The 21,358-nt window shown below is 43.4% G+C and overlaps 1 protein-coding gene across 5 annotated transcripts in view; it reads right to left on the bottom strand.

Annotated features, from left to right (window-relative positions):
* Nucleotides 1-2,325: 2,325 nt before the first annotated feature.
* The window catches only part of nrxn2b (neurexin 2b), an 890,203-nt gene continuing 871,170 nt past the window's right edge, over nucleotides 2,326-21,358 (bottom strand). For all 5 annotated transcript variants that reach the window (XM_080450580.1, XM_080450581.1, XM_080450582.1 and 2 more), the window contains 2 exons: nucleotides 14,946-15,024; nucleotides 2,326-3,247 (listed from right to left, as the gene is read on the bottom strand). In XM_080450580.1, the coding sequence (XP_080306706.1) occupies nucleotides 2,346-3,247; nucleotides 14,946-15,024 (981 nt within the window). In that variant the 3' untranslated portion in view covers nucleotides 2,326-2,345. The remainder of the gene's footprint in view (nucleotides 3,248-14,945; nucleotides 15,025-21,358) is intronic.

Below are 21,358 nucleotides of genomic sequence, written 5' to 3'. Positions count from 1 at the left end.
AGCGGGTAGAGGTGAACAAATGGAGCCTGCCAACAGACCTTGGCGGCCATTTTGTCTCTAGCGGTATAGACAGAATTAAGGTATAAAACAATAACAAATATAAAATGGAGGATGGGCGGTAGACCCTGCTCGGCCCACGGGTTCACATGGACACATGTTCTGCCATACTAAGAAAAAGAGATGGATGTGGAACGAGGTGTCAAGGGCGACATAAGGAGGACAAAAAACGAGAGAAAACGTTTTTACTGTCGAGGGTGAAAAAAACATGATTTTTGTGTTGTAATCCAATTCACATTTGCTCAATTACCTAAAAAAAAAGAACATATAAATTTCAGATTTCCCAGAATCAATTACCATAGTCATGTTTTTCTTTTTCTTTTCTCCAAATAGGAATGATATAGGGAAAAGACATTTCTCTTAGTAATGGGGTGAGTCAAATATTTAGACATTTCACAAACTTTTTTTTTTTTTTCAAGATTTTTCTTTTCTTTTCATGGTACAGTTTCTTTTTTTTTTTAATAGAGTTGAGAAAATTGGAATACTAGAGTTCTGTTGTACATCTTCAAGGGAACCAGGTGTTCGCCTAAAACAATGTCTGCTTTTTGGCCCATTGGCTGCAATCATCAGTCCAGTCAGGCTCGCGACGGGGGGGAACGAAAGACACAGTTGCTCTTTTCAGATGCAAGGTAGCTTTCTCTCCACAGTGGAACTCCAGCAAAATCAACTCAGAATTTCCATAAAATGTCTCTCATTTCTCAGGAGAAAACAATAAAAAAAAATCACAACAAAGGAACAGCAACCTAAAAAACATCTCCGTCTCTGAATGTTTCTTCACCTACACCAACGAAAACGACTGAGTCTTGCAGCAAGGCATTGCATCAGCCGTACTGTCCATGGGAGGGGTGTATGTGTGTGTATGTGACGTGTGTGCATGTGTGTTTTTTGTGTGTGTGTACGTGTGCGTGGCCCTGTGTGTGACAACCGATCTCTCATCAAGAAATCCTTATGTCCATCCTCGCTGTTCACTGCTGCACGCACATTCTGTGAAATCTCGTTTTTTTTCATCCACGCACAATCAGGTCCACAGGTTTCTGAAACGTCTATACATATATTTATATTTATATAGAGCACAGTTCATTTTGTTTGCTGGAGGTTTTTTCTGTTTCTCTGTGATTAGTAACTGTAAGGACGTGACACAGTTTCTCTGCAGGCCCTTGCTAGGTTGAGGCCCTCGGAGCCTCAGAAACACATGACACATATCTGCTGGAACAAAGGACGACCAAAGGGGGCTTTTGGCCTCAAGATGGTTTGGCAGCTAAACGTACGAGACAGCATCCGTTGGGTTGGTCGAAGTAGGTGGTGGTATCGCACATGGTTGCTACGTTTAACGTTATCATCATCATCAATCAATCAATCAATCAATCATCGTTATTGATTTTTTTCCTCTTTTTTTGTTTTCTCGAAACTCCACGGAAAGTAAAAACAGTTTATTTTTTTATCTCTTTTTCGTTAATGAATACTACATGCTTGAAACACAGCAGAGTTACATTGCGTCGGCTGCCGAGCACCGTTGGACTGGGAGAGAAACAGAACGCACGTGAACGAGAGGGAGAGAGAGAGAGGGAGAGAGGTATGACGACGAGGGAGAGATCAGAGACGCTGAAATACTTGAAAGAGGTGACCGAGACAGAGGTTTGGACACAGCGTCTCTGTAAGCTGGCAGTATACTGGTTTTACAGAGGAGCGCTGAGTCACTAATTGAGCCCTGTGCTCTTGACGCGACGACTCACGCTCACTAGCCTCGGGATGCCGGACAGACCCTCAATACCCTCAAATACTGACGGTGGATCTTTACAGTAGCTCAAGATATTTAGTCACCAGTCTGTACACTTACCCATAAACTGTACTGCTTCATGGGTATGCGTTATAAGCTTGTTGGCACGATACTGTGTGTGTTAGAAATTGGGTGTAAACGGGCGTTTAACGGCCTTCCCTTTGACCTGTCTTGCCGCCAACATGTACGTAGTGAGTGAAATCAATCGAAACTGCGTTTGGCTGAGACACTGAGGAACAGAAATATGACGCGCAAAGAGTAATTTATACTTACGTTGGGTGAGAGTACACTAATGTATACTATACTGTAAGTTATACTATACGCAACAGGAGTGGCATAACAATGTTTAAATTAATCATGAGTCAATGAGACACTGCCACTGAAATATAAATGTATTACTTATCACCTTATACTGCCTTGTCTCTCTCCCCCCCTCTCTCTCTCTCTCTCTCTGTCTCTCTCTCCTCTAAGTGTGCCGCCTGCCTCCGGGTGTCATGGACGCCCCTCCTCCTCAGACGTAGTACTCCTTGTCTTTGTTCTTTTTGTTCTTGGTCACTGTCTTGGCAGTGGTGGGCTGCTTCTCCTTCACCAGGGCACCGTTGCTTTGCGTGGCAGAGTTGCTGATGTAGTTGCGGCTCTGGTCCACCTGGTAGGAGCCCTCGTCGCGGTTGCGATACTTGTACATGGCGTAGAGCAGGATGAGGATGCATAGGGCGGCGGCGGCCACGATGCCCACCACCATGCCCGTGGTGCTGCTGGACTGCTGCACCTCGACGGCGCCGGGCAGGCCTCTCTCCGGGGACGTGGGGTCTGGGGTGGGCACATGGGGGAAGTTAGGGGGGTAGGTCACGCCCCCCGGGGCGCGGCGGTGCCCCGGGTCGGACGAGGGGTGGGCCGGCGGCAGCAGCACCTGGTCCCGGGTGTTCATTTTCCCGGCGGGGATGTTGTTGCTGCTGCCGGCGCCGGACGCACCGGGCTTGAGGCGCGGGGGGCCGAGCCGGTCGGGGTCGGCCGTGGGGGTGGCGGCGAGGGGCGGGCGGTGGGAGGAGCCGCCGGGGGAGCGGGAGGAGTGGCGGTCGTGGGGGTGCTGGACGCCGCCCTCGGCGGCCGGGGGAGGGGGGAGGACAGTCCTGTCGGTGACCAGGGGCGAGTTTTTGTAATAGTCCTCGTCGTCCGACTCGGTCATCTCGCCCGAGCCGTACGCCGACACCTCGATGGGCTCGTCGCAGTCCTCATGGTCCAGGGGGCACGGGGGGCGGGCATTGGGCAGGGGGAGGGACTCTTTGGTGGTATCGAGCAGGGTGAGGAAGGGGCGGTAGGTGGTGGGGGGCGGGGGGATTACCGGGTAGCGGGTGGCAATGGATGGGGGGTCTAGGGAGTCCACCGTTATTATGGGCAACACTAATTCACCTCCTAGGACAAGAAAGAGACAACGGGGAAGGGAGAGTGTTAGAGAGCCATTGAAGGAGAGACCCCTCCAGAACCAAAACCAAAATAAAAGCAACAACAAGTTCAAATGAAAACAGCAACACCATTATTAGAACAGCACTAAAACTGAGGTTAGTTCTAAAAGTTAGTTAATGTTTTAGTTAGTCTCTTCTAGTTAACATACTGACTAACTCTTGTCTGACCACTTATAATAAAATGTAAGATGGTAGAATATAACATTCTGTCCTATATGCCTATCATTCCACACTATTCTGACCTGTCACCCTATACGCTAGTCTGCATAGTACACCTACTATATGGGATTATATTCACTGGCACAACAATATAAACAGAGGCTACATATTACATTGAACAGCTACAAATCCAAAGTACTACAACAGCCTATATAGCCCTCACTTCTCTATGCTTACCTATGCTGATTACATTAGCGCTCAAGATGTCTCTGCTCTGATTGGTTAAATAAGATAGCAAACCACGAGGTTCAGGGTCACTTACATCAACAAATTGGCCGCATGATTTTTGCATGAAAAAAAAAATTACAAAAAGAAAGCTGTGTAAGATTGTTCTCGGATAGTGATAAACAACTCCCCCTCCCCCCTTCCTTTTCTCCTCTGTTCTTTCATACTTTTTTTTTATTATTTTCTTTTTGTGTGTGTGGAGAAAAGTAATCATAATAAAAAAAAACTTGAATAATTCATGTTTTTTTTTCTCTCTCTCTCCAGTTTCTCATGAAGAATGGGCTCAATCCTATTTCCCCCTTTGGCCATGGTGATTTATATGGCTCATTTCTAATTAGCTTAATCTGTATGCAAAACCTTAAGACCAACTGAGGGAAACTGATGCCCCTAATTTCTACCCCACACACTGTGTGCAAACTACAGCGGAATGAGAGAGACTGAAATTTCAACACTAATGCCGTCTCTCTCAGTTAGATTCGTCTCTAATGCCCTGCTCCCTCCCAAAAGGCATTGTTTAACACAGGGCATTTAAGTCTTTCACACGGTCACCCAAAAGATGTGTTCTGTCTTTAAGAGGAAGTGCTTACGTGAGCTCATTTTCATTCCATGTTCAGTAAATATTATCGGGTGTAATAAGTGTAATTTACATTTCGAATGGATTCAGTGGTGATCATTCCATCGGGGTTGGAAGCCCAATTAAGGTTAAGTGTTAAACAAAATGGGAAAATGTTAACAGTACATAACACAATATCAGTGACAGACAGGCTATGCATTTCACTTTCAAAATAACAATTTCCTTTTCTTCTCAATGACACCCCGAGTTGTGTTACAGTTACAATCATAGATACAATTCAAAACAGGATAAGTGGGGGTGGCATTTGAATGATTATGGCACATCTTGGGGAGAAAAAAGGGAAGGTAACAGCAATTACATTACTAAAGAAATGCCAATACCATCAGCATAAAATCATGACTTGGGCTCTTTGTTCATTTGATGAGGTAAATCAGAGTGACTCAGAGGGAGGGGGATTAGATGAAGAAATTCGGGGAAGTACAGTAGGATGAGGGGTATAAAGAGGAGTTTTTGGGGGGGATTGTGAGGGTTCCCCTGTGGGCTAAATGCAGCACTCAAGCCTCCCCCAGGGTCCAGAACCATACATTTCTACTGATATAAGGGCTTTGTCACAAAGGGAGATGCATTGCATTAATAAAGCCTTTAAGAGATGTTAGCAAATAACAATACACATTGAAATTGAGTAACTTACGAGAGCTGCGGAGGGAAAAAAAGTTAGTTATTGTTCCATAGTATCCAATCCGTTTCCCTAACTTCTAATTTCAACGACCGCCGCTGGAACAGTCTCGTTTCCATGGCAATATTCATTGCCATGGCTGTCCCTGTTTCATTCTTCTTTATCTGTCTGTGTTTGAGGGCTGCGTTTCACCTGACTTGAGAGAATGACAGAGTGCGCGGTGACATATTTTGAGGAACCAGAATATGCGGCTGAATCCGAGTTTTGGAAGTCTGGAAATCATAAGATTCCCTGGTTTATGGAATGACTTGTCAAAGTTGGAGAGGGTATGGCCCAATACCGTATGGGGGAGGAAAAAAAATCCCATATGGGGGAAATAATATACAAGTTTTAGCGTCCCTTGCTCCTCTGAGATACAGTATGTGTGACTGAGGGTGGTAGAGGAGACAGAGTTTGCTGCTATCTTTACCACACCATCTGTCTGTGTGACAGAGATGGTGCCAATGCAATTTCAAGCTGTATACCTGCTGTTCTGCCTTGCCGTCTAGCTACATTCCACTCACTGTGCCCCACTTACGTGCACGCTCCAACATCCGGAACATCTTTCTACTGTCAGACAGACCACTTTACAGAGTATTAGCAAAAAAAAAGTCTAGTCTGGAATCTGCACGCAGATATTTCACATTAAGGTTTAAGCGCTCGTCAGGCCACTTTTATGTGCAATCTGGCCACTTTGACAGTGTCTGGAGTGAACATCACATGCAATTTTAGCAGAAGCTAGGTCAATTACTGTGAGACCTGGCTAAGGACTGTCTGTTGCGAAATGGCTAAAGGATATGAATGGCCTATAGTTGTGAGCTAGAATACCGGTAGAAAATCTAAGTTCATGTGCTTATGAATGAATTTTACTGCATTTGAGTAGTAAATTGTCTCTGTCCGGTGGAAACCACATTATGTCCGAAACTGTTACTTTTCAGGATTCAAATTCAAAAGTAGCAAAAGTAGCAGATCTACTTGCAGATCTGCTACTTTTGTGTGACGCTGTAGTATGATCAAATAGGGCGTTAATTAGTGAAAAAACACAAAATTAAAATATGGAGATAAGAGGTTTCTGTCCGACAACAGCGAAATCTAAGTTCTTGGGTTTATGAATGAATACTGCATACATATAATTTTTTTTATCTAAATGTAAATGACAAGTCTTATTCCTATAAATTCCACATGCCTGGGGGCTAGGGCTGCAACCATCAATGATCTTTTTAGCAATTATTATATCAATTATTTTTTCAATTAACCGAGAAGAGTTGTTGTCTTATGTATTATTATCAACTTTTTTATGTTTTTATTTTATGTATTACATTTTTACAAAATATCAAATCAATTAGTTCGATTAACTGTTGCACACATCCTGGGGGGAAATGGCATCAGACCTCGAGTCCGTTTGGCTGTTGGGAGAAATAATGAAACTCAACCCTCACACACAGAGGAAGTCACAGCATATAACAGTTATCTACTGGAACCATCTTTTCATTTCCTTTGTGCAACCAGAGACTATTGCACCAATGGAATCTAACCATGATAACAAGTGTGATTGGCTCTGTCTTCCCCCGTGATTGTATCCCGTTTCCTCCATATGCAGCACCGACCGGTCAATTTAACACCCAGCGGTTGGTCAGGGTGATGCTGTGAGAGCTGTTGCATGTGAAAACACGACAAAAAGTCTAATCAAAACACTGGACTGACCTGCCTTGCGGTTCATTCAGTAATAATAATAATAATAATACATAGCCTACAAATTTATATAGTGCTTTTCTAAGTACTCAAAGTCACTTTACAGAAACCAAATAAAAACTACTTTATTAGGGGAAAAACACTACCGGTAGTTAAAAGGTTGAAAACTATAGAAAACAAAAAGGTAGAAAAAGGAGACTACGATTTGGTAGGTAATTCTTCATGTCTGAAAACGTGGGGTTTGAGTGTGGTTCTAAATTTGGTGAGGGTGGGAGCAGCTGTGAGTTGTGAGTGAGTTCCATAGGAGTTGGAGAGTTCAGAAAGGTAGCAGGGAGCCTTGTTGTTGAGGGCCTTGTAGGTATACAGTATAGTGATCAGTATCTTGAAATCTGTTCTGTGTTTGACTGGGAGTAGTATTTCAGGTCAAGCTAGTTTAGACATTTTGACGCATTGAAACGGTTAGTATATCCACGAAGGCATCAGCAATCATTAACGCAGGCATCTTTATGACCTGATGAAGATCCTCAGCGGATCGAAACGTCGTCAGCTCATAAAAGATCTCGTACCTTTTACCTGTTTTGGCGTGCAAGCTCAACCTTATTGAACTGAAGCCTCTTGAATCTTTAGCCCAGCACTCACCAGTCGATGTGCGTTACCTAAGTTCCCTTTCACACTATTTATGTCACACATTAGCAATTAGTCTTCTTGTAGGCATGCGTCTGCGCTCTGTCTGCCTGGTGCGTTGTCCTAGTTGTCTATAAACATTTTGAAAAGAAAACTCACTCAGAAAAATCTGTTTGCTTTATTTAATTGTTCATTCGTAATACCACATACAGTAATGTCTTTGGCCACTCACTGATGAAGGCCCGATGGCTGAAACCCCTCTGTGGCATGGTGAATGAACAATTAAATTAAGCAAACAGTTTTGATTGCTGTGTGTGTGTGTGTGTGTGTGTGTGTGTGTGTGTGTGTGTGTGTGTGTGTGTGTGTGTGTGTGTGTGTGTGTGTGTGTGTGTGTGTGTGTGTGTGTGTGTGTGTGTGTGTGTGTGTGTGTGTGTGTGTGTGTGTGTGTGTGTGTGTGTGTGTGTGTGTGTGTGTGGGGGTGTGTGTGTGTGTGTGTGTGACCCTTCCTTTTCAAAATGTTTATACGCTTCCGGTCTCACAATGAACATAAAGACAAAATCCAAGTTATGCTGTTGTTAGACAACAATTCTAGTTATTTAAGCCAGCAAACATGATTATGTAAAACATTATGCCATCAGTACATGACTCATCCCCTTCTATTTACACCAAATGTGAAGGCAGTGATCTCCTGACAAACATCTCCCGCCGATCACGTTTTCTCGCCCACATGCATTTGAAATATTTAGAGCACAAAAAGCTGTTTTGAGTTTGAGGCGATCCATAATTCAGTGTTGATTAAACTCCAGATGGAAATTACAATGGTGTGTCTGAGCATAATGTACTCTCTTCCTCCTTGTTCACTTTTAAACCGTTTACAAAGCAGCAGCAATTAAAGGCTGACGCTGTCGGTAAAATGCAAAGAAACAATCCCCACCACCACCTTCCCCTCACATGCGAGTGATAAATTGTCCAAATGTGCCGCATTCTCTGTTGTCTGCCTGAGGTGATGTGATTTATTCCGACACTGATGGATGATGTGCCACTCATAACACACTCGGTGATCGCTGTGAGGGTCACCTCGTCTCAGCTCGACGCCACCAGATAGAATGATGAACTAGACTCCCTCAACTTGCCAGGATTTGTGTGTGTTTTGTGTGTGTGGTTTTCTTTTGGCCAGCCTATAGGTTGAGTGTCCCTAACTCTGCTCGACACCCCCGGGGTTCCTCCAGATGCATGACTGAGGGTGGTAGAGGAGACAGTTGGCGGTGGGTGGAGTCCATAGAGTTATAATATATCTAGAGGGCGGACTGCCCCAATGAAAGTTGCTCACTGGCGTTTGAAGCACCCGGAAGAACGCTCTACTTCCGCATTTGGGCACCAAATTTGGGTGCCCAAATACGGAAGTCTTGAGCACCGAGCAGGCGCACTAGGGTTTTAAAACGGTAGAAGCATGCGCAGTGGCGTTTTAAATGCGGAAGCATTGCTATCCCAGATTTGACCACCAGGCGACGGCCTCTTGTTCTCACTGTTCTACCGTGGCTCTGGGGGCTTGGTGGAGGCTGGAAGAAAGGCAGTCAGCAAAGCCAATCTGCATCTGTGGGGATTTCGGAGAAGACCGTCGTGCCTCCCAATACACGAAACCTCTAACATGCTTTTAGGTTTATTCTGAATCAATTTGACATCTTCCCATATCTTTTTTTATTGACCTCAAGCTCTTTCCTTATACCTTTTCTTCCTCCCAGCCTATTTTCAAAGGGAAAGTAATTTTCAATGACAAGCTTCACTGTTCTCCCTATTCCCACTATTCTCCAATGAGGTACAACAAAGAAAAGAAAAAATGGCCGTGTCCTCAGCCCAAAAAATAGGAAATTGCTTTGGTAGTGGAATTTGTGTGGAATTATTCACAGTTTGAAGTGGTGGTGGGATGGCCCGGGAGAGGGTGTTTCAGCAGAGCCAGAAAATAAGATTCCTCATCATCTAGGTGCCCTGATAATGTTATGCAGTAATCCTAATTACATTTCTCCAACGCATATCAAATACAGTACATTATACATTTTCACTTCGCGGCAGGAGAGAAATGTGTTTTTCTTTTTGGCTTCTGCAATTCATTAAAATCCTTTGATACGATTTTCCTATTTTTCTGCAGAATGGTCCACAGGTATCAGACCTGGATTATCCTGTTTTATGTGGTGCTTAATCTATTTGATTTTTTTTTATATCATGTGAGAGCCCTCGGATGTAGACTGGGCTAACTGGACAGGGCAATGCAATCATCTCTTGCCTGCAGCTGTGGAGTCCAGGTTAAAGTACAAGGTGGCTCCCGCATCAAAAGCTAAACCTAATCCCTACTTTCTACCTGCAGGGAACTCGGATGATAAAATACGGGCGAAAATCGCCTAATTAGTCATATTAGCCATGTACATTTCCATTTTGGAACTGGTTCCTATTTCCTCACCTCCTGTTTGATATGAAAAGACCTTGGGTCTGTGCATAATAGTCCACTGAGTGGTGTTTAGTGATGGGTTAGTTTGATCAAACAGAGGCTCTGGACTTCACACAACCGACGCATTGGTTCCACCTCTTGTCCTCAAAAGAACGTTCATACGTTGTCTCTATGGCTCATCGCCTGATGAATTATGGAAGAACTCGTCGGCGCTCTGATCTTGCCGACACGGAGTAAAACTGATGTAGCACTGCTGTTACAGTGCATCCGATGACTGATAAGCAACACAAAGCCATAACAGAGAGAGAGAGATTTTTTATTGTTACGTCTTATATACAAGTATATAAAGAGAGAGAGAGGAGAAAGACTAGAGAGAAAGAGAGAGAGAAAAAAGAAAGGGAGAGAGACAGCAGGCAGAGGAAAGACGGCTATAGTGTGACCTGCTCAACCAAAGCCACTTGGCTGTTACTGAAACTCATTTAGAGAAAAAATACATTTTATGTCAAAATCTTGGTTTTGGTTTGATATTAGGATTTTAGTTGCCTTGGCTTCCCAATACTTTGTCTGTTGTCAAATGGTCCGTTTGCTTCTTAATGGGATGCTTTGCGCGCAATGTCATCTGAGGAGCGAGGGCACGTCACTCTGCGGCCTGGCTCCCGCGTCAAGTTTGGATTTCCAAACGTGGACAGTATATCTTCCTGACTACACGGCAGAATTCTGAGCGTGAAATGCTATGTCTTTTGCTGTGTATGAATTGTAAAGTTTTAACACTTGAAGAAACAACTACACACCTTTTGCACTATAGGTAAAAGCCTCAACTGAGGCTTGTACCTAGAAGAGTCGCTCAACTGTCACACTGGAAAAATGTCATCTGTTTTTTTACGACTTAAACTTGAGTCTACTGCAGCGCTGAAGGCTTTACGTTTGCGCTGAATTATGATGTTTATTATCACATGCAAGTGACTGCAGTAGCATTAGGAGAAGTAATGTCAGCTTGGGTTTGGTAGAAACTGAAGTCGTATACAGTAGCTGTAGTAAGTAGTATAGTACAGTATAGTATACATGACAAGAAACTTTACCACTCAAGCCCTACTTTCTCTTTCGAAATGTTTTGAATAATTTTGCCTATAATTTGTTCAAAATTGAGACACACAGTGACAGTGGTTAATTGATCAATCAATGAAATCAAACTACTAGGATTAACCACATGAACCCAAGCAAACCCTATTCTGGGAGACTGGGATTATCAAACTAGGCAAACATTCGGTGAAAATAGCAGATCTACAAGTTCACAATGAGTTGAGGGGAAAAAGGGAGGGGACCAAGTATAGATCACCTCTGAAGCAGGTGTTTCTAATGCATTGCCTGTACTGTATATCATACCAGAGGAGCTCAGTGAAATTTGGGCACCGTCTGACAGACAGCAATGGGGGCCAGGGGTGTACGGAGGAGAACAATGGCTCCATTAAGTGTTCGTCTCCACTGCACTATTCTCACCTGTGAGTGCCTGCCACCGTCCCTGGAATGATCAATCGTACGTACGATGAAGAAAACTACTTTTCCCTTGCTCCAAGCTGCGCTATTTTCACCGGGGAGGGGAGATCTGATCGCTTCCTGGAACACGAATGTCACACCGAAGTGTCAAGCGAGGACACGAGCACGCAGACATTTCGGAACTACGGTCTGGTAGTGTGTGTGGAAAAGACACAATTATAATAATTAAAGTGCGTTAGATTAGTTTTATTTGTTTAAATGCTGGCGGATTTGTATTGCATTGTTTTGTCTCGCCCGAGCAACAAACCATGACAGATTGCAATCAATGTTTCATTGAAATGGGTAATTAATTACTGTATCTTGAATTAGTCTCTATATATTTGCAAATAAGCAATTAAAATTAGTGTTGCTCTAAGTTTATTTTTTAAAGCTTGTATGTAGTAGTTGGAAAGTACATAGTACATACAACACAGTAGGTGGAACTGCAATCTGCTGATTTGATTTGAGTTATATCTAAATGTAATAAAACAATGCTGGCTTTGTTAGATTTTCCTTTTTTGTATCTCTTTCCTCCAGTGCACAACAGTAAGAATATGCTGTCAGTGACATCCAAGCAATTTTGGGAGAGCAGGTAACATATGGAGATGAAATAAAAGAGAAAGTGAAGCAGACTATCTGTGGGAGGGAAAGTGGATCAGGTTGTTATGCCTGGGAGAGCAGCGTCTGTTGCTGCATAGTGTGTGTGTGTGTGTGTGTGTGTGTGTGTGTGTACAACTTGAACAAATGCTTGTGCATTAGTATGGTTGTGCAAACCTCTAAATTTGACAGAAACGTGTGTGTGTGTGTGTGTGTGTGTGTGTGTGTGTGTGTGTGTGTGTGTGTGTGTTTGCGTGTGTGCATACGTATAGGTGTGCAAGGTCTCCGTGCATATACAAAATGTTCATGGACAGACACCAGCATCTGTGCATACACAAATTGCATGTCGTGTTTGTCATTTCACTGCTATATACAGTGCATCCCCCGTGGGCAGCATTTCTTTATAGGCTGGGTTCCTGCTTCGTGTCCCAACTCCGGAGCTCATTAAAAACGCTGGAGGAACCAAACCAAAGCATGCCTGGGTGATGTAATTAAGGCTCCCTAACAAAGTCAAAGATTAATTAGCCCAGTGGGGAAAGGCAGGGGGGAGATAGATAACTCATATGATCATCTGCAGCGATGCCACTCCCTCCACCCGCGCCCCCCCCCTCTCTCCATCCGTCCCTTCCCAACTAGCCTCCTCCTCTGACTCACGCTCTTTCTATCCCCCCCCCCACCCCCCCCTCCTCCTCTTCCTCCTCTCAAGCCAGTTTCTCCTCCCTCCCTATTTCTCTCTTCGGCTTTGAGTGCAAAGGGACGTGACGCACATCTCAATGAGGGTCAGTCCTTGGAGATGTAGCCTTCCCGGCTACCTCCGTCTCTCTCTCTCTGTTATACTGTCTGTGTTCTGAGGTCTCTCTCTCTCTCTCTCTCTCTCTCTCTTATTCATCCTTTTGTTCCTCTCATGTGAGCACTGTTGTCTTTTTTACATTTTTATTTAAATACTTTATAATACGGTTTCAGGCTTGTCAGCAAGTGTGCATCTGTGCGTATGTGCCTATGGTGTATGTATGGGTGCATCTGTCTGTTCCTGTGATGAATAATTGAGAATTTAACATCAAGAGAAATCATTCAACAGCAACGGCAACCTACGAACACTTTTTGGGGGAGTTTGCATAAAATGCTGTGGCGAGAAAACAAGTTGCTCGCTTTGTACAGATCGCTCTCGCATTGCCATTTAGCAGACATAACCAGCTTCTGAAGCGTGTAACTCAATAACGCCGTCACTACAGGGCTACAGCATGTTAGCTCCATATGGGAACTAGCCAGCGGTTTATCGATCGATATGAATTCACAGTGATATCTGCAATTTGATAGAAAAATCCCGCGGCTATTCCTCATGTTCCTCCCCGGCTTCCCGGGAGTTCCGTCAATAACACTGAGCTGCACTCTGACACGTAATTGAAAATGCTGGAGAATGGGGGAATGACCGGGCTTCTTGTCAGGAGTGACAGAGAGAGGGGTGTTTGTCGATGCCATCTGCGTCTTCTCTCTGTCCTCATCTACAGTCCTCACTGAGGCTTATAGAGCCGACCTGGCTCTATAGCGTGCTTCAGCGGAATGGTTTCAGCATCTGCCAGCGCTGATATCAAGTGGGTGCATGTGTCTATGTGTGTTGGGGTATGCCAGAAAAAACCTTCTGCCCACAGACCGAGGAAGACAAGTGTCTGACTGTCTGGAAAGGTGAGTGCGGTGTGTCTATGTGTGTGTGTGTGTGTGTGTGTGTGTGTGTGTGTGTGTGTGTGTGTGTGTGTGTGTGTGTGTGTGTGTGTGTGTGTGTGTGTGTGTGTGTGTGTGTGTGTGTGCGTGGGGGGGCCCTCATGCAGAAGATTAAGTCTGGGCATATAGCATCCACCGAAGAAACTCTCATTTCTCCTTTTGATAAGAAGTGAATTGAGCCCTCTATTTCAGTACCTAGCACCTATAGATAAAACCACAGAGAACGTACTTGGGATATAGTATTACATGGGCTCAGACCAGTTCCTCTGGGCACAAAACATACCAATTCCTATATATCTCGAGCTATTTACAGCCAAACATATATTGCATTTAAGACTCTAATCCCCATTCCTAATAGCGCTTTGAATGGAAACAGTTAAAGATTGTATGGGGGGAGAGGAGCTCTTATACCAAACACAGACATGATGGCAAACCAAAAATAAACTTGGGAAAACTAAATTAACGTTGTATAATAACTTGTATAATTTTATGAAGGTTTGTAGCTTTGAGGCATTTCTTCAATCTTTTAATCTTCATTAAAACACATACTGCTTTGTTGTGATGAGCTAAGGTTGTGCCTTTTCCTCCCTTGTTTTCATCTGTATTCATATCCTTTTCCGTTTCTCTGATGAACCTAAAGTGCTTTCGACCTTACGTCTCGCACCGTGTTCTGATACTGGCATTCTATGCACAGTTCTTGGCACGCCATGAGGATATTGTAATTCGTAATATTGAATTTGTTACTGTTTCTTGGCAGTGCTCAGATGTTTGCCCGGCATTAATATACGACCTACAAACCACAGTGACAAGTGGTAGAAATTGTTGGCCTCCGCCGTACCTGGCCTTCGAAACGTTATTTGACCAACCCATTGCCTCAGAACACCTCCCCACACCCCCGGGCCGGGCTGGGGGCGGCCCGCAGCTGCGAGCCGTATGGAACGAGCCGTGCTCCACGCTGAACCTGTCCGGCCTCGTTAAAAAATGAGCCGGTGATCGGTGCAACAGCTGGGCGAATGCCAAAAACACTGCACACGTACAGCGGAAGCTCGGCTTAATTGCGCACTTGACTGGACCGGACTTGCTTTGGAAACAACTTTGGAAACCGGGGGGGGTTAGAGCTGCAGGGCGCACGTCTGAACCAATCGGTGCTGCATATGGAGGGGTCACGGGGTCGCACGGTGTCATATAAAAGCAGCGGGGGGGTTACAGAGAGAGACAGAGCGTGCTACAATAGGACGTTTTGCATTTCTGCTGAGTTTGTGGAACCCGAGTATACGCGGAACCCAGAACCCCCTGAGCTGACTCACCATTTCCTGGCTCACACTCCTCCAAATCCTCATCATCGCTTGGACACTCGGCCGATGCTACCAATAGGTCATCCGTGTTCTGGAGAGGAGAAAAAATACAGCATGCAGGGGAGGGAGGGAGAGAGGGAGGGAGGAGAGAGAGGGAGATAGCTATGAGTGAGTTCTGGCAAAAAAATATCTCTCTAAACCGGGTTCGATTTCCTGGAGGGGATGGGGGTCGATCCATGCCTCTGCTTTTCATACATATGTATCATATGGTCATAAATCTTAATGGCTGGAGGGGATATGTTTTATCCCTGCTTCTGGTCAGACTGAACACATGCATTTCTTTTTGAGAAATGTAGACTGTCTGATATGCTTGATATTTATTCAATTAATCAATTTAAGTAAAGATTGAGGTTAACCACATTAATCCCGTTCATCCATAATTTGGGCAACGTTTTAAACATTTGCAAGACAAGACAAAAATTACAAGACAAAATAGCAAAAATAGCTAATCAGCTATTTTCACAATGTATATACAAAGAAGTATATATTGCTTTTTGATTGGTTGATTGATTGATTTGATTGATTGAATACTTTATTATTCAAACATGTAAACAGCACGGAGTTACAGTAAAACACTAAAAGGATAAAAAGTCCTGGGGACTTGTTTCCATTCATCAAACAGATCATACAATATTAACACATTAATACATGTCATCAACACAAATAGCTATATTTACAGAGGAGAAAAAGGAAAAACGGTGGCAGTGTATGACACCTCATTTCAAGGGAATTAAGTGGTTATGATCACCCCTTGTTTTTTGTTTTTTTTCGTTTTTTGGGGGGGGGGGGGGGGGGGGTTCAGATTTTTTCTTTTTATATATCAAACCCAGCTCTGTGATGTTTCGCCCTTGATATGAAGCAACACGGACATGATGGCTTCATCCTGTTACACGTTTTACAAGTCAATGCATTTCAGTAACAAGGGCCTGGAAATGAATGTAGATGAACTCTGACAAGGTTGTTTCAACAGAATGGGTGAGGAGTTTTGTACACTCATATCTTCTGCCACTGATCCTCAGCCTCAGGTTATTACTGGAGAGTGTGTGTGTGTGTGTGTGTGTGTGTGTGTGTGTGTGTGTGTGTGTGTGTGTGTGTGTGTGTGTGTGTGTGTGTGTGTGTGTGTGTGTGTGTGTGTGTGTGTGGGTGGGTGGATGTATACATCAGATGATGTATTCCATTATCTGATGGAATACATGGAGGCTTTTATCAGCGTAATTGATTTGAGCCCGATGACTTGCCCACAGGACCGGCACATTGAGCTTTCTCTCTATCATTAATCCAGACTGTGCATTTGATTCTAATTGTGCGTGTGTGTGTGTGTGTGTGTGTGTGTGTGTGTGTGTGTGTGTGTGTGTGTGTGTGTGTGTGTGTGTGTGTGTGTGTGTGTGTGTGTGTGCGTGCGTGCGTGCGCATGTGTGTGTGCCACCCATTAACAAAAATATTCTGGCGATGATTCAGTGGTCTGGTGACACTGCCGAAGGCGGGGTTTTCTCTGTTTGAAAATCTAACCGGCCCAATAGGGATGGGGATGATCCAATATGAACTAGGGCTTTCACGACTAGAGATTTTTACTGGTCGACTAATGTGACCCAGTGGTAGTCGACTAGTCGACTAGTCGAAATTACCAAAATGAAAAATGTTGCCATTGTTTTAATGTCATTACTATTATTATTATCCTCCTGCCTTTATTTTTATGCCGTTTTAAGGGAAGTGCTTCTGGCACAGTAGCACAGCAGCACAGCAGCACAGCAGTGTCTCCAAGGATCCTCAAAAGGGGGTTATTGCCCAATAATAGGCTATTATTGGGCATACCTTTGACCCCCTTTTGATAAAAATTAAGGCAGGAGGACAATAATAGTAATGGCATTAAAACAATGCAAAAAAAAAAATCTACTATTGGACTAGTACCAACAAGGTCGACTAAAGGTTATACTAGTCGACTAGTTGGTGAAAGACCTAGTATGAACCAATCGCCAAAGAGTCCCACTTTGGCCACGCCCCCATCTGAGAAAACGGCTGCACTGAGAGGGCTTTCAGACTGAATAATGGACTGTGGTGCTACTGCTACCATCAGGCTACACCAGACCTGCTCCACTTATTGTCGTTGTCGGGTAGAAACCTTGTATGTCCAAAACCGTTACTTTTGAGAAAATGTAAAAAAAAAAGTTTGTTCCAATGTAGTTATTACTTGGTCACAAGTTCTTGTTAATAATTTTCGGCTTGTAGATCTGCTATTTTTGGTACTTTTGCACGACACTCTAATATGATGAAAGAAAAGTTGAAATCGTCGCTGTCGGGCAGAAACCTCTTATCTCCAGATTTTTACTCTTTGTGTTTTTTCGTAAATGAATGCCCTATACTTGATCAAACGTCACACAAAAGCATCAAAAGTAGCAGATCTACAAGCTCGAAGCGCCGTGCAAAGCGACACGCGTTGAGCTGGTAGATCTGCTACTTTTGCTGTTTTTGAATTTGAATCCTGAAAAAGTAACAGTTTTGGACATAATAGGTTTACACCCGCCAGAGACGATATACAATGTTTCTGCCCGACAACACCGGTATACTTCACTTCTATCCAGCACAAGGAACCTTGCTGTCACAGACTAAATAGAACAATGTGTCCTGATCAGTTTCTTTGAAGATGCACTTTAAAAATGAAAAGATATTCCAGGAGGCGTTTTTATCACCAAGTCCTTTCAATTATCCTTTCAATTAGCTAACACTTTCATCAATAAATGGCACACGGCAAAGAAGGTATGTTATTAAGGATGTAGAAATGTTTAAATAATTTAATTTCAGCAGCTTGGGCTACGACAAAACAAGATTGGGTCTTGTAATGGCGTGACTTTCCGGCGTGTAGCTTCTGATGTCATATTGATGATGGCATTTATGATTTTTTATTTATTGATCTGGTCAATGGTATTTTATATTGACCAGATCTGTAGAGGGCGCAGTTGAGTAAATAAAATAATCTCTGTCTGGCGGACATATTTAGTTTTCTGCTCCAAAGTGTATTATAAAGTGAAGGCGTGGTCCTGAGACCTTTCCCACCATGGAGAATAGTATTTCAACAACACAAAACAGTCTTTGTTTCGCTGAGTAGCGAAATCGTTTTCTTTTACTACAGTTGGAGACCTCGCGGCGCGGTATTGACGAATCCACAGGCGCGCTGCCTGTAGCTGCCTGTAGCTGCCTGTAGGCGGCCATTGCTGCGGTGTCGCGTCCGCGGAGCGTTGACACCGCAGCAATGGCTGCGCACAGGGCAGCGCTCCGTGGATTCGTGTATAGTGGGAGTTTTGATCTAAGGCAATAGCACCGCGCCTGACAGAGCGTTAGCGAGAACTCGCTAACACTCGGGACCAGAGCTAGAGGGATGGCGGGATGATGGATCTGAGATTATGAATTCATAGTTGTGTCTGTGAACAAATATTTTGGGAATTACTTCCTTGGCCTGCTGACAAAAGAAATCTAGTGCGGTCCATTGGTTTGCTCTTCAAAACAGTTCGCCCCCCAGTACCTACGCCATAAAACAAAACCAACAGAGTGGGCTGGGAAATGGCTGTTGTACATTGAAGGTATTTTTGGTAAACCCAAAAGTTTGATTTTACCAGTCTCCAAGCAGTATAGGGGTGGAAGAGGTAGTCAGATTATTTTACTTATGTAAAAGTAGCAATAGCACAATATATAAATAGGCCTACTCTGTTACAAGTAAAATGCCTGTATTAAACATTTTACATGAGTAAAAGTACAAAAGTATTGTTTTTTTGGTATCACAATACACTTACAGTACCAAGTATACTTTTGTAAGATATGTAAATTTTTCAAAAATAGACGATCTAGAAGCTCACAACTGGTCGCAATGTAACGCCTTGTTAGCTTGTAGATCGGCTATTTACGAAGCAAATGTACCACAGAATTTTAAGTACAGTACTTGAGTAAATGTGTTTAGTTACATTCTACCACTGGCTTATAAATAGACCCTATTCATCCACATGACCCAGAGATCACTGGACTGGTCCTAGGAAGCATAACTTGCGGTTTGAGGCTTTATATATACACGGTAAAATCTAAATGCTCATTTTAACTTTGAGAGAGAGTTAACATATCAATCCAGAATTTACTGTTAGTGTGCAACCCCCCCCCCCCCCCCCAAAAATACAGAACCTAAAGTGGGATCGGGCTAGGAGACGTGATGACGTCTTCTCTTCTCATGGAAAAACATTATGTTTCAATTATGTTGAAAAATATATTATGATAAAAAGTGTCAGGGGGTGAAGGTACAGTAAAGAAACATGCACATGCAGACACGTACTCATTCAAAAAAGGTAAAAATTGTATTATAACCATCAAAGCGCACTATTCCACTATGATCAAAGTGCAGCACGGCAGGTAGCTCAGAGCTTTTAGAGAAATGTAAATTTGTGCTTCCGCTTGCTTGCAGCAGCCCTCCACTTCCACCCCCGCCCCCCACCCCCCCCTGTGTTATTTAATGCTATCATCGCCGTGTTTTTCTCTCTAATGTATGTTGGCATAAAGATTACGCCAGAGGCTCCACGCGATAGATTATTAACTACCCAACGGACCGTATAGTATATCTGCATACAGTACATACACAGTAAGCTCTTTTGAACGAGAGGGAGAGAAATGCAACATTTGCGTTTTGTTCCTTAGCATCTGAATCTACAGAGTCATATTTAGTCCATTGACTATTTTGGAAATATCCACACCAAGCTGAGCTAAAAAGCATTATTTTACACTTTGGCTATTCAAAAAATATTTTTGAAAGATTTTGAAAATGTGTGCAAATCTTTGAATATATATTGTTTTAAAGCAAAACATTTTAACTTGAATATTTACTTCTGGTGGTCCCTGGAACAAAATATTTTGAGATGGGGGTCCGCGGCCAAATACATATAATGTTGGGGGTCCTTGACATGAAAACGTTTCAGCACCACTGATATAGAAACATACGTATTTTCAGAATACTGTCGGGATTTAGAAGACATTTGTAGTATCGGCTTCAGGTCTCAATGGGTTAAGTGGTCCCTTTTGTGACACCTCCTAGTGTTTTTTTCTGAAACGACACTTGTGTTTGTGTTCATTGTACAGAATGCAGGACAGCTCACTGAGTCAACAACAAAAGCGAGCAGGGTTGGTGATAGCCAGCTAAAAGATACACGATTATGTATACAGCTGAATAGCAACACTACACTCATAAAAGCATTTAATCGGGTGATTCATTGCTAATCTTTGTTCATTCTCACATGCGTATACTCCTAATGGTATTTGGGGTTATTATGGTGATGCAGTATGCTGAGCTAGGTGCATAATGAAGAAATGGCTTTTGTATACACAAGTGGAAAAATGTGTCGTTGGAAATAAAAATCACTTAAATGCCTCATTTTTTTTACGACTTTGGCACTGCGCATTAATGTCAGACGGTAACATCAACACTAGTGCAAGGCAGGATGGATGGAAGAGTCCTTTGGTATCCTATAGGCAGAGTTATGGGTAATTTATCAAACGGCCACGGCACAGAGCGCTGCCGTGCGCGCTCATTATCACGTGCTGTTTACGGAAAGGAGAACCGGAGTCCGGAGATATGATATCGAGCACAACATGACGGGCCACATGTGACATCTCAGAGTCAGGTTACATCGATCGCATGTTTGCTTTTTTCTCCCCCCTTTTTTCCCCCAGAGGAGACGAGAGAGAAAGACTAAACCACAAGACATGATGTCGTCGTCCAAGGACCCATGTGTGTCCACGAGGGTAAGTGGATCGGCACCGTCGTATGTAATGGAGCTTTGAAGGTCCCTGAAGTCTCTAACAGTAAGCTATTGCCAGATTTTGTGAGAGAAATAAGCAACCACGAAAACAAGCCCAAAAGACTAGGCTATGGCTATTTGAAAATAGCCGATCTACAAGCTCGTGTCGCAACGTGTCGCATCTTGTAGATCTGCTATTTTCAAAAAGAGAGACTTTTTCAAAAATAGATTTTTGGGGGGGGGGGAAATTTTGGAATATAACACAAATCTTTTACAAGCAACTTCACCGAAAAACAAGCCCAGAGGCGCTTATAATAAGCGGACATGGCAACACTGGTCTCTAAGTGTTCCCATAGCATCATACAAGGCTTTGGAACAATGGAGTGCTTTTCTCCCTCCCTCTCCTCTTCTACTCAATGCTGCCATCTGGGACCAGAGCACTTTCAGTGTTAACAAGGGAAAAATAAACCCAACAATGTGTACTTTGATAATGACAGAGATAAAACATGATGGAGAGATTTTCATCTCTTATAATTATGAGTTTAAGTATAAGCAAGATTCAAAGCAGTGCGTGCTACAGTTCAATTGTTCCTAATG

The sequence above is a fragment of the Gymnoscopelus braueri genome, assembly GCF_963280865.1.
Source record: "Gymnoscopelus braueri genome assembly, chromosome: 15".
Lineage (NCBI taxonomy): Eukaryota > Metazoa > Chordata > Actinopteri > Myctophiformes > Myctophidae > Gymnoscopelus > Gymnoscopelus braueri.
Note: the sequence above shows the minus strand (reverse complement) of the source record. Positions and strands in the feature narration are given on the sequence as shown.